At 27.9% G+C, this 13337-nt stretch overlaps 1 protein-coding gene across 1 annotated transcript in view; it reads right to left on the bottom strand.

Annotated features, from left to right (window-relative positions):
- plcbh2 (phospholipase C, beta H1) overlaps window positions 1-11357 on the bottom strand; it is a 155025-nt gene extending 143668 nt beyond the window's left edge. The window contains exon 1 of the mRNA XM_065799973.1: window positions 10788-11357. Within this exon, the coding sequence (XP_065656045.1) occupies window positions 10788-10877 (90 nt within the window). The 5' untranslated portion in view covers window positions 10878-11357. The remainder of the gene's footprint in view (window positions 1-10787) is intronic.
- Between the last annotated feature and the right edge of the window lie 1980 nt (window positions 11358-13337).

Below are 13337 nucleotides of genomic sequence, written 5' to 3'. Positions count from 1 at the left end.
AACACATTGCAAAAGTAGTTAAGCAGTGGTTTGAAGATAACCACCTATCGGTGATGGATTGGCCGCCTCAATCTCCGGATCTCTACCCTATTGAGAACCTGTGGGAGATCGTCAACCGCAGAATTAATCGTGAAGGTGTTCGTAATAAGGATCAACTGTTTGAACAAATCCAAAAGGCCTGGCCAGCGATTCCACAAAGTTTCATTGATCACCTGCTCGAATCTATGCCTCGAAGATGCAAGGCTGTGATCAACAACAAAGGATTCGCCACGAAATATTGATAGCGAAATACAGCTTGGTCAACATTTTGTCGAGTTGCACTTGTTTTGTCCAGAAGGAAATCAACTTTTTTTAATACTTTTGATTAATTTATTAATTTTCGTGTACAAATAATGAACTTTGTGATAAATAAAACTTGAAGTACTTTGTCTCTAAACAGTTACATAGTTATTTCTCTAAACTAAAAAAATGCAGCCTTTTTATATAAAGAAACTAAATTAGCATTATTTGGTTGCACTCGTTTTAATATATATATATATATATATATATATATATATATATATATATATATATATATATATATATATATATATATCACAAAATGTAAATTTTATGCTTTGCTTTTTTTTAATTAATGTTGACTAGAAAAAGTTTTAAAAACTTTGAAAAACTTTTTTTTTAATTAACAGATTGCCTTCCCAAACCAAAACCCTCAGGCAATCTAGCAGTACTCCTCACAATCAGCCCAAGTGTTTAAACCCTACTATTAAACACAGTGGAGGCTCTTTATAAGTTTGGAGCTGTTTATCTTCATCTGGAGTAGGTGATTTGAATAAAATAGGGGGGCGACTCACCGGGGATTGTTATGTGGATATCCTAAGGCACCATGCTGTATCATCCGGAATGAGACTAATAGGTCATAATTTTATTCTGCAGCAGGGCAATGACCCAAAACATTGTTCCTGAGTGGCAAAAATTATTTAAATGAAATGGCAGAGGAAGGAGTACTGGAATTGATGACCTGGCCTCCCCAGAGTCTAGTTTTGAATATAATTGAGCATATTTGGGATTACCTGGACAGAAAGAAGGTCAAACATGCTCCTCGAAATGCTGAAGAATGTTTTGAAATACTACAAAGAGAATGGCACAACATACCCCAGGATTTTATAACTAACTTGTATGAATCTATTCCCCTGCAAATATTGGCTGAGATTGAGGCAAAAGGAGGACATAGTAAATATTAAGAGTTTTTTATGAAGTTTGACATTAAAAAGTTTGTAGTTGTTCCATATTTTGTGTGAAATACATGTGTTTTAATAAGTTTATAATTTAGAACTACAAACTTAAATATTATAATTCTCCGGGATTTTTTGAAAAAATGTAAGTGGTCTAAAACCTATTCACAGTACTGTGTATATATATATATACATATATATATATATATATATATATATATATATATATATATATATATATATATATATATATATATATATAATATGTATATATATATATATATATATATATATATATATATATATATTATTATATATATATATATATATATATATATATATATATATATATATATATTATATATAGGCCTCGTTATGAGATTTGGTTGGGTAACGGAAAAGTGTAATGAAAGTAAATGTCACTTTACTCAATAAGGATATTTACATTGTTAAAAGTTTAATTACGACAGTTGCATATTTTAAAGTACTTCATTGTAATTAATTTAAAACCACATTAAAATTGTTGTTTTATCTTAACAAAATAACTTGAAACTAAACAATATTATTATAAAAAAAATATTATAAATTTAAATGTTGTTTGAAAAAAAAAAAATTTCCCTATTCTAAAATTTTATACTTATTTAAACTTTTTCTTTTCTTTAAAACATTCTTTTTATGGTTGTTTTTTTTTTAAAATGAAGGGACATTTGTTTATGGTTGAATTTCTTAAAGGGATTTAAATGTACTTACTTTTGACATAAAAATTGTAATTAAACAAAGATTGCTGCTTTTCTGCATTGTCTTTTTTTATTTCCATTAAAATATTTTGTTTTTGTTTACTGTGAAACCTAATGTATTTTCAATATTTCTTACTAAATTAAAAAAAAAATACAACTTTATGCGATTAAGTTAGCCAATTTTCACTTTAATTTGGCATTTTTTCATTTTAATTTGGCAATTTTCACTTTATAAATTAAAGTGAAAATTGCCAAATTAAAACAAAAAAATGCTAAATTAAAGTGAAGATAGTAGTAGATTAAGTTGGCCAATTTTCACTTTAATTTGGCATTTTTTCATTTCCATTTAACAATTTTCACTAAAATTTGCACAGTGAAACTAGCCAAATTAAAATTAAAAAATACCAAATAAAGTGAAAGTCAGTCAACTTAAACACAAAAAGGATTAGTATTTTCGGTTTTAAGATGTTATTAGCAGAACTTGTTTTAACAAATATTAGTATAATTTTGAAATTTATATATCTTATACTATTATTAGTTTTGTTTTTAAAATAAAATAAAGAATTGGGCTTTTAAAGCGTTTACTTATTGATCATGTTTTTTTTTACTCGGTTATTAAAGTTTGGTTCGCTTTATAAAACATATAATGACATTCTTCTATGTAAAAATTAACTGCAAATGGAAAACCCAAACATAACATTTATAACTCGAGTTTAAGTTATTTGAAAGAACTTTTTTGTATTGACGTCATTTATTAACTACAAAAACGTCATTTATTAACTACAATAATCAGACCAGTATTTTAAAAAAAATTCAAAGAGCCAGAACTTACCTTCAAGAAAAAAAATATATAAATTGCAATGTGTTTGGAAAATAAATTTGTATAATTTTAATGTAATAAATATTTTAATGTAACAATTATATTGTCCCTATGTGAAAACGCCAATGTAATATAAGCGTATACTTTTTGTATTATATAATTATATTTATTTCCTTGTATCTGTATGCATGTTTAGCTTATTTGGATAAGGCATTGACTTCATAAACAGAATGTTCATGGTTCAAGACCCGCAACTTTTAAACTTTTTTTTTGCTTTTTTACACACGCACAGAGTCACAGTGCTAAAAAGAAACATATCTTCACTAAAAGAGTGTCGATAAAAAACGTAAAGAAAAAGAAAGGTTATATGAAACAATTAAAGCTATGTATAGACAGCATGGCCTAATTAAAGCTTAAAAACTATGCATATAAATGTGTGCGCCTTACTTAGAAAATACACTAAAAGGCTTGAACTTTTTTTTTTTTTTTTTTTTAAACATCTTAACTTTCAACAAGGCTGCAAGCAATCACTAATTAGAATTGGAAGTTACCGAAAGAGGAAAGATAAAGATTGTAGAGCAAGATAACGATTGACAGACGACTTAAAGGACTGCAAATTATATGAACCAGGAAAGCGAGATGAAGGAAAAGAATTCAAAAGAACATATGTTCGAGGAAAAAAACTAAGAGTTTTTGGAGCACTAAGGAACAGTCATTGAAAAAGGGTAAGACTTAATTGAATGACGAGTAACATGAGAATGAAGTTTAGTAGATGGTACAAAAAATGCTAACTCTTTAGAGAAGTGCCCATCATAGTATCTGTAGCAAAGAGAAAGAGTTCTCTTTCTCTTTGCTACACATACTATGATGTAATTCCATGTCAATTGAGCCAGGCCATGTCACCATACATCTCAGATTTTGCTGAATTTTATACAGTTGAGAGTACTTAGTAAAACAAGAAATTCTTGAAAATTTTAGCTTCTAGCTCCAAGAGGATCCTGAAATATGATCATTTTACTTTCAACTGATCTTGGCCAGGCCCCTCTTGTCCTCTCAGAATTGAGAACTTTGTTTAAAGGTTCCAAGTCACATAGCTTTGAAAATATTTGATATTTTGACTTAAAAATTTGTTCCTGACTATTTTCAGGGTTGAAGAATCCAATGAAACAATCAATATTATAAAAAAATATTTTTAAGTACCTGTAATTATCAATTTAAATAAATTTAGGCAATTTTTTATATACCTAATTTTGATGCTCAAGAAACCCACGTGGCCTTGATGATATCAAAAAAAAATATTTTACACATTATTCTAAATTTTATGATTTTTCACAAAACATAAGAATTTTGATCTGCAAGTATATGGATTTCCAAATATGAATAACGGGGCACAGGCCTAACATTTTTGTAGCGGAATCTTGCAAATACATTTTCCACTACCTTTCAGACTAGAGCTATGAAAATTTCTGTATTTGTATAGTTTTTCACAGCTAGAGCTATGAAAATTTCTGTATTTGTATAGTGTTGATAAACAAGCATTTTAAAATTAAAAAAGGGCCCAAGACACTAGGGGAGGGGGCTGGGGGCATGTGCCCCACTTTTTTGTGCAGAATCTTGAGATGGATTTTTTACTATCTTCCAGACAAGCTGTAGCTCTGAAACTTTCAGCATTTGTGTAGTCCTGATGAACATGCATTAAAATTGTTTCAGGTCAGACGACCAGATAGTCCATGGGGCTGGGGCACCTGAGACCATCCCCCTCTTTTTTTCTCAAAAAAAAAAACTTATTTAAGATAACTTTAAAACTATTGTCTTCAAATTATTTTTTTTAGATTTTCATTTTTAACAACGTAAAACATTTCATATGTTTAACAATGTTATCAATGTTTCCCAAAAATTTGGGAAACATTGATAACATTGCTTCCCAAATTTTTGTGATTTACATTTGTTCCAATTGGTTTTGATCATTCTATGTTCAATAATCTTTTAAAAATGTTTCAAGAAACTTAATGTTTATAAGAATTTCGATTTGCATGTATAAGATTAAAAACAGTCTAAAGTAATGATTTTAACAGAATTTTATTTTGTATAATTTAAAATTTAAATTAAAAAAGAAAAATACATTTTGCTAATTCTAAAATGGTAACAGCAAGTTGTTAACAGAAACAAAAAACATCCTGTCATTACACTAGTATAAAAGAAATTTGTTACCTATCAAAGTCATCATTACCATTTTTAACATTAACAAATTGAGTATAATTAAAATTTGTGAAAAGGAAACTTTTTTTTTGTCAAAGTAAGATAAAAGAAATCAATCACTGTTTAGTTTTTTATTACTATGGTGATTTCCTAAGTTGCTTTCATTAAATTAATTACTATTGGTTTCTCATTTTTAAATTAATCTCAAATTGTTTTTAGTATTACAGTAAGAATGGATTCATGTGATTTTGGAAAAAAGTTAAATGATACTTGTCATAAACTAAGTTATTGTAGAAAGATTGATTTAAAGAAATTTGATTGCTATAGAGAAGATGCCAGAGAAGAATTTATTTGGAGATCTGGAATAACAGATAATAAAATTTTAACAATCTGCCTTCATCATGCAAAGATTTTTGGTACACACTTTGAAAAGAAGCACACAAAATGTTGTAATTTATTGGACAAGCATAAATCAAAAAGAAAAGCAATTAAAGGTAAATATTGTTGATAAAAAATTATTGTAAAATCTTTTTTGATTAATGAAATTAAAATCTACTAGTTGATAAAAGTTTGAAAAAAAATTGATCTGGTTAAGCATTATATATTGAAATAAGTACAAATAATTTTTATATTGATAAGTAATTACTAAAATCAAGTTGTTCTTTTCATTTTAGAGAGTCATGTAATAACATTAGACATGGCAAAACAATTAAGAATTAATTTTCCAAATGTTGTGCCTGGATATCAACTTTGTCGGAGCTGCTTTGATGTTATAATCAGTAAATTTCATGAACAAGATAATTGTGAACTTGAAGAATCTATTTCATGTGGTACTTCTGAAAAGTCACGAGAGGCATTAAATGTTATTTTGGAAACAATAAGTGTATCCCCCATAAAACTTCATAGCATTCCAAAGCATCAACGGTTATTTGTTGATAAAAGTAAAGTTATAAAAACAATACCTAAGTATGAAGAGCATATTTCAAAAGTATATAATGTTAGGGAAGAAGAACTGAAACATAAAATCCCTCATACGAAAATTATTGACAAAAGTAAATACGATGATCTAGAAAAACTAACAGCAGAAATAAAAGAAAAGTTAATTGTTTCTGACCAAAAAACTAAAATTCAGTTGTTAACATTTACACCCGAGTCTTGGTCAAGAAATTTTGCTGCAAGATATTTCAATGTCACTATATACGCAAACTTAAGAAAATAAGTGGGATTTTTTCAGTTCCAGGCACTAAGAAAGGAAAAATATTTTTAGAAATAACATTAAATAGAGTCAACAATGTATACCATGATGACAAATTTACTAGACAAATGCCTGGTAAAAAAGATTACATAAGTATTGGAAGAAAACAACACATGCAAAAGCGCCTTATTTTATGTAATCTTAAAGAACTTTATGTTTCTTTTAAAACTAAATATCCTCAAGAAGTTATTGGATTTTCTAAGTTTTGCAGTTTAAGACCAAAATGGTGTATAACTGTTGGAGCATCAGGCACTCATTCTGTTTGTGTATGTACCCTCCATCAAAATGCAATACTCTTGACCAATGCTATACAAATAAAATGTACTTACAAAGATCTGATGACAAAAGTTGTTTATGATGTGACAAGTAATGAGTGCATGGTTCATAAATGTCCGAACTGTTCAGAAGTTTCCGGATGCACAACTAATTGACAATGACGAGGAGGTGTCATTCAACCAGTGACAGAAAACAGACAGAACAACATTGATCTATCAGACAACAACAATAAAAGAATACAAATTGATGTTATTAGAGGCAATAAACAAGTTAACAGCTCATTCCTACATTGCATAATGTCAAGCAAGATATCTAAAGCAACAAAAGGAAAATATAGCAAAAGACTGCTGTATTGTCTTAGGTGACTTTACAGAAAACTTCACTTTTGTGATTCAAGATGAAATCCAAAGTTACCATTGGTGCAAAAGTCAATGCACCCTGTTGCCCTCTATTTATTAAACGAAAATGACCAATTTGAAGAAAAATTGTTTTGCTTCATGTCAGAAGATAATGAGCATGACACTAGTTTTGTGTATGAAGTTCAAACACAAATAGTTAACTATTTAAAAGAATATCATCCTAAAATTTCAAAGATTCTTTATTTTTCTGATGGTTGTGCTGCACAGTATAAAAATCACAAAAACCTTTACAATATCTGTCTCCATAAAAATGATTTTGACATTGATGCAGAGTGGACATTTTTTGCTACAAGCCATGGTAAGTCGCCATGTGATGGTATTGGTGGCACTGTAAAACGATTAACTACAAATGCAAGTCTACAAAGGCCCATAAATGACCAGATATTGAATTGTAACAAAATGTTTGACTATTGTACTAAAATATTAAAGGGAATATTTTTTTCAAGATTGAAAAAGAAAGACTGACATAATTGCGCACCACTTTGAAAATACGTTTTGAGCTAAGTAGAACAATTCCTGGAACTAGGAGCTATCATCAATTTAAACCAGAATCTATAGATACTATTAGCTTTAAACGAACAAGTGAAGATGTTCATATAACAGGCATTTTTCTTTTTCTGGAATTTAAAGTTCTCAAAATGATCAGCAAATTAACATTGATGCCTTGAAATTGGGTGAATTCATTACGTGTGAATATAATGCGTTTGATTGGATTGGTATGATCAATGAAATTGATAATATAGAGCAAGATGTTATGGTAACGTTCATGCACCCACACGGTCCTTTTAATAAACTTTTCTGGCCATCTAGAGTAGATGAGTGTTGGGTGCCAATTACCAACATAACTTGTATAATTGATGCACCTGTAACAACAAATAGACGTCGATGATCGTCGATGCATCTAAGCTAATCTTAACATTATCTTGACTTCCTTTTTTTTGTATTTTATTTTGTAAATAATGAAGTAAAACAAGTATATATTTTCAAAGTTATCTTAAATTTCAGACACATTTATGTGTTTTTTTTTAAAAAAAAAAAACTTATTGAGAAAAAAAGTGGGGCATGGTCCCAGGTGCCCCAGCCCCATGGACCATCTGGCCGTCTGCCCAGAAACAATTTTAACGCATGTTCATCAGGACTACACAAATGCTGAAAGTTTCAGAGCTGCAGCTTGTCTGGAAGATAGTGAAAAATCCATCTCAAGATTCTGCTCAAAAAAGTGGGGCACATGCCCCCAGCCCCTCCCCTAGTTTCTTGGGCTCTTATTTAATTTTAAAATGCTCGTTTATCGACACTAAAAAAAATACAGCAAATTTTCATAGCTCTAGCTAGTCTGAAAGGTAGTGGAAAATGTGTTGCAAGATTCCGCTACAAAAAAGTGGGGCCTGAGTTAATCCTAGAATTTGAAGGGTAGATGACTCATCAAGTACATTACAGTTCATAAATATAGAAAGATCTAAATTATTGTGATAAGGATTGGCTGAAAAAATTGAGTTTTATCTGAATTAAAGTTCACCAGCCACAGTGAGCCTCATGCTGTAGCAGAAGTGAGATCCTTCTCATGCTCAGATGCCCCCTCCAAGCAATCAGAGAGTTTTGGCTTCTTATCATGACAAGAATAAATGGTAGCATCATCAACAAACAATGCCACCTTAGATGACAGAATATCTGAAAGATTGTTAATATTAATTAAAAAAAGTATAGGGCCAAGGATTGAACCTTGAGGAACCCCTGAAGATACATATAAGAACAAGAGTGCTGTCCAACGAGGACAACTTTTATACTATCATTGGAAAGGAAGGATTCAATAATTTTCAAGATGTTACCAGATACACATTAAGAAAGCTGATGGAGAAGACCAGCATGCCAAACTTTATAAAACCTTTAGAAATGTCAAGAGCGATGACCTTAACCTCTCCACCTTGATTGAAGTCCATATTGATGATCAGAAAGTAAGTTATTAGATTCATGATGAGAAATTAAGTGTTTGCTGATTAAAGATACAAAAACCTTGCTTATGATAGGAGGAAAACTAATGGGAGAATTTTAGAAAATAGGGATAACAGATGCCGCTTTCCAGTAGGCTAGAAAATTAGCCTGACTCGCAAGGGAGTGCTGCTACATCGACTGACAAATAGCCTGACCCGCAAGGGAGTGCTGCTACATCTACTATCTTTTAGCCTGACCCGCAAGGAAGTGTTGCTACATCGACTGAGGGTTTGGTTGGGGCAGGCAGTCTATCAAATAATAAAAAAAAAAAATTCCGGTCTTGCATTTTTATTTTTATTTTTTGTCAACAAACTATGGAAAAAACTTTCGGACAACATCTACGGGTTGTATATATATATATACTTATAAAAAAATATATATATATATATATACTTATAAAAAAAGTGCGTTCTGATGTATGATATATATATATATATATTTATATATATTTATATATTTATATATATATATATACATACATATATACATATATATATATATATATATATATATATATATATATATATATATATATATATATATATATATATATATATATATATATATATATATGAATGTTTGTATATATAAATGTATGTATGTATGTATGTATGTATGTATGTATGTATGTATGTATATATATATTTATATATATATATGTATGTTTGTATGTATGTACGTATGTATGTATATATATATATATATATATATATATATATATATATATATATATATATATATATATATATATATATATATATATATATATATATATATATATATGCCCGAAAAGATCTGACCAATCATACTTATTATATATTACTACTTATAAATGCAAAACATGCATACTGGCAACATACTAATTAATGGCATTTTATACGGGTTATTGTTCAATTAGCAACCAATAAAAAAATATCTTATATGCTCTATATGCATTAATATCATGTGTAATTCAATCATATTTTATCCTAGGACATATTATCTTAGGACATGGCTACAGCATCACTTGCTAAAAATCCACAAGTAAAACTTTAAGACAGCAAGTCTAAATAAATGATTGCTGCATGTTTGAGAATGTTTATGACAACTGTTCATAATAGCATTTATATATCAAGTCATCAGATAGCATTAACTCAGAAAAATCTAACTATACTATATAAACATCTTCTTTTTTTTTTTCTTTTTTGTTATACCTAATATGTAATTTAGAATTCAATAAATCATCTATCTATATCACTTAGATATTTTACTTTTTTATAAAATTCAAATACTGCCCCATTTAATAAAATGTATAGGGTAGGAAAAGCTTGAGTTGATCATCAAGAAATACTAAGGAGACTCAAAAATTTAATACTGATTAGGATTTACAATAAACCATTTGTTAAACAATCATTTATTAATTTATTAAATAATCATTTATTAATAAATCATTTGTTTAGAAAAAAATTGTTTTTAAAAAGTAAAAGATAGTAATCTAATTTAAAATTAAAACTAAACATATTGAACTGATTCTTGCTATGTTAAGTACATTATTTTTTTCTATTCTTATTGTTATTTTCTTTATATTATTTATATGATAATTTTTTTGGTTTTTTTGTTTTGCTTGTTTTGTTTTGTGTTTGTTTCTTTTGTGTGTGTGGTTTTTTTTGTGTGTATTTTTTGTTTGTTTTTGTTATGTTTGTTTGCTTGTTTTGTTGTTGTTGATGATGTCGTTGTTGTTATTTTATTATTATTGTTGTTATTGTTATTGTTGTGGTAGTTTCTTTGTTTGTTTGTTATTTTTTAAATTTGGGACGTTATTTTATAAGATAATTAAGGAAGTTTGAATTTAAAGATTGTAAATAATCAAAGTCGTACCTCTTCGAGTTTTTTAACATAGACTCCTTTCTGAAAAACTTCTTTAACTTTATCGTTAATTTCTATTGCATTAAAGAATTTATTTTGCATTTTAAATTAAGCTTAGGACATCGATTTTTGTACGCTCAATATATTCGTTGGGCATATTATGTTAACACAAAGATAGCAGTTTAAGAAACTATTAGAAACAACTTCATTCTCTTAAATAGTAATAATAACATTCAATGACTTAATTCCTCTTTTTACATAATCTTGTCAAGCTTGATCTGACAATAACCGGGATTAGAACAAAATAAACGGGGAAAATAAATCCCACGTAGTTCTTATTGAGACCAAATTTATTTTAAAATTTTGCGTAATTTAAATGCAAATCACAAGCTTATTTTAATTTCTCTTTTATTACTATTATTTTTCTCATTAGTTGTTTAATTTTCTTTAAACATTTGAATAATGATTATGGGTGTTAAAAGATTTTTTGACCAATATGTATAGACGCTTTACATGTTGACAATTTTTTTTTGTTTTGGAGGGGATTCTCTGAATTCTCAGTAATTCGGTAAATGTTCTTGTAAAACTAAAAAAACTACAGCGCATATTAATCGTATTCCTTGATTTTACGCACTATTACGCGTAGAATCTACGAATGCGCGCGTTTAAGTATTTCTGAGTAATACTTTAGTGTACCGTAAACCTTGAATAGCGGGTTAACTTTGATACAAATCTATTTTTTTTTCAAGCTGTAATTATGGCAAGAACTGATATGCATCTGTTCAAACCTTAAGCATCAAAGTGTTAAAAATAGTTTATATTTTGATTATTTAAAGTTTTACTTTGTTTATTGGTTTTTATTGTTCCTTAAAAGACGAATTAAATATTTTGGATATTTTTTTCAAAAAAATTAGTCAGAATACTTTGTACACTGCCTCAGCTAGTGTTGCAGCTTGTTGTCTAAGTTGCATAATTTTTGTTTATAAATTTATTAGGCATGTAAAATCTAAAGAAGTTTGTTAGCCTACTATAGTTATGTTCCATTGCTATGGCATAACATACTTTATTGTATATATTTTTTCGCATATGGGATAACTTTGAACAAGGTTCTAAGTAACCCCACTACATAAATAGTCAAAAACATGAAACAACTTAACAAATTTTTTTGTCATACATGTATTATATATAATATTATTATGAATAAAAATTAAAATATCATTTGTATACATACATAGTAAGTCACACATACATTCACATTGTTTCTGTATGTGAAAACACACAGATATATAAACATTTATATATGTGTGTGTATAAACATAAACACATACATACAGATATATATATATATATATATATATATATATATATATATATATATATATATATATATATATATATATATATATATACATATATATATATATATATATATATACATATATATATATATATATATATATATATATATATATATATATATATATATATATATATATATATATATATATATATATATATATATATATATTTGTCTGTGTGTGCCTGTGTATCTAAATATTTTTGCTGCAAAACACTAAAAAACTTTAAATCTTGTATGAAAAATATGTCATATAATATGTGTATGTACATTCAATATTGTGTTGAATTAAGTTTGTTGAAAGTACTGTTATTTATCTTTAAATTTGTTTTTGTTTAGCATTTCATAGCAGTTCTATCCCACGTTTATACGAAAAAAAATTGACATAAGGCATTATATAAATTATACTGAGTGCCAGTTTTCAAACTTTATGGTAACAATAAGCATTATAAGATGATGTTCATTGTGCAAGTTACCACCTTAAATAATAAAGTTTGAAACTTAATCCGAAAACACATGGAAAATCCATAGTATACAAAAATGTGCTTCAAGTCAAATTGTCTCTGGTTATGTTTATAAAGCTGACCATTTATGGACAACAAAGACCAAAAGTGGACCACCTAATGTACAATACAATTAAAGTCATGACGGTGTGATTCTATTCACTTTTTTGACTGTTATTGTTTTTTGTCAAATTATAGGAGTTAAAGGTCTTATTAGTTATAATCTAAGTAATTTTTACAGTGAAAAGGTAATTTACTAAAGAAAATAGTATCTTGTTGCAAAGAAAACAGTATCTTGTTATATAGCTGTTAACTCTACCCATTTATTGCAACCTTTTGTTGTTACATTGTATGGACCTCTTTAATAGTATTAGAGGAAAATACTTGATCAATCGAAAACCTTTTGTTCCAAAAAAAGCATAGACAATTACAAAAAATAAATCTCCTTTGTTCTTTCTTTACTTATAAACATTATATTTTTTTCAAATCAAAAGGTTATCAACAACTTTGTAGTTTAGTGGTTTTAAAAGAAATATGGGATTTACCCATTAGATATAAGTATAATAACTAAATGCCGTCAAAGGGGGTTACTTTGGCCAAAAAACTTGCACCTTAACACTTTAGTAATGTTATATTTAATATGAATTGTAGTAAGTTAGTAAAAACATTTTTATCTATTAAATAAAAGATTCCCTATCCATC

The sequence above is a fragment of the Hydra vulgaris genome, chromosome 06 (genome assembly GCF_038396675.1).
Source record: "Hydra vulgaris chromosome 06, alternate assembly HydraT2T_AEP".
NCBI classification, from domain to species: domain Eukaryota; kingdom Metazoa; phylum Cnidaria; class Hydrozoa; order Anthoathecata; family Hydridae; genus Hydra; species Hydra vulgaris.
This window is presented reverse-complemented; position numbering and strand designations above follow the sequence as displayed.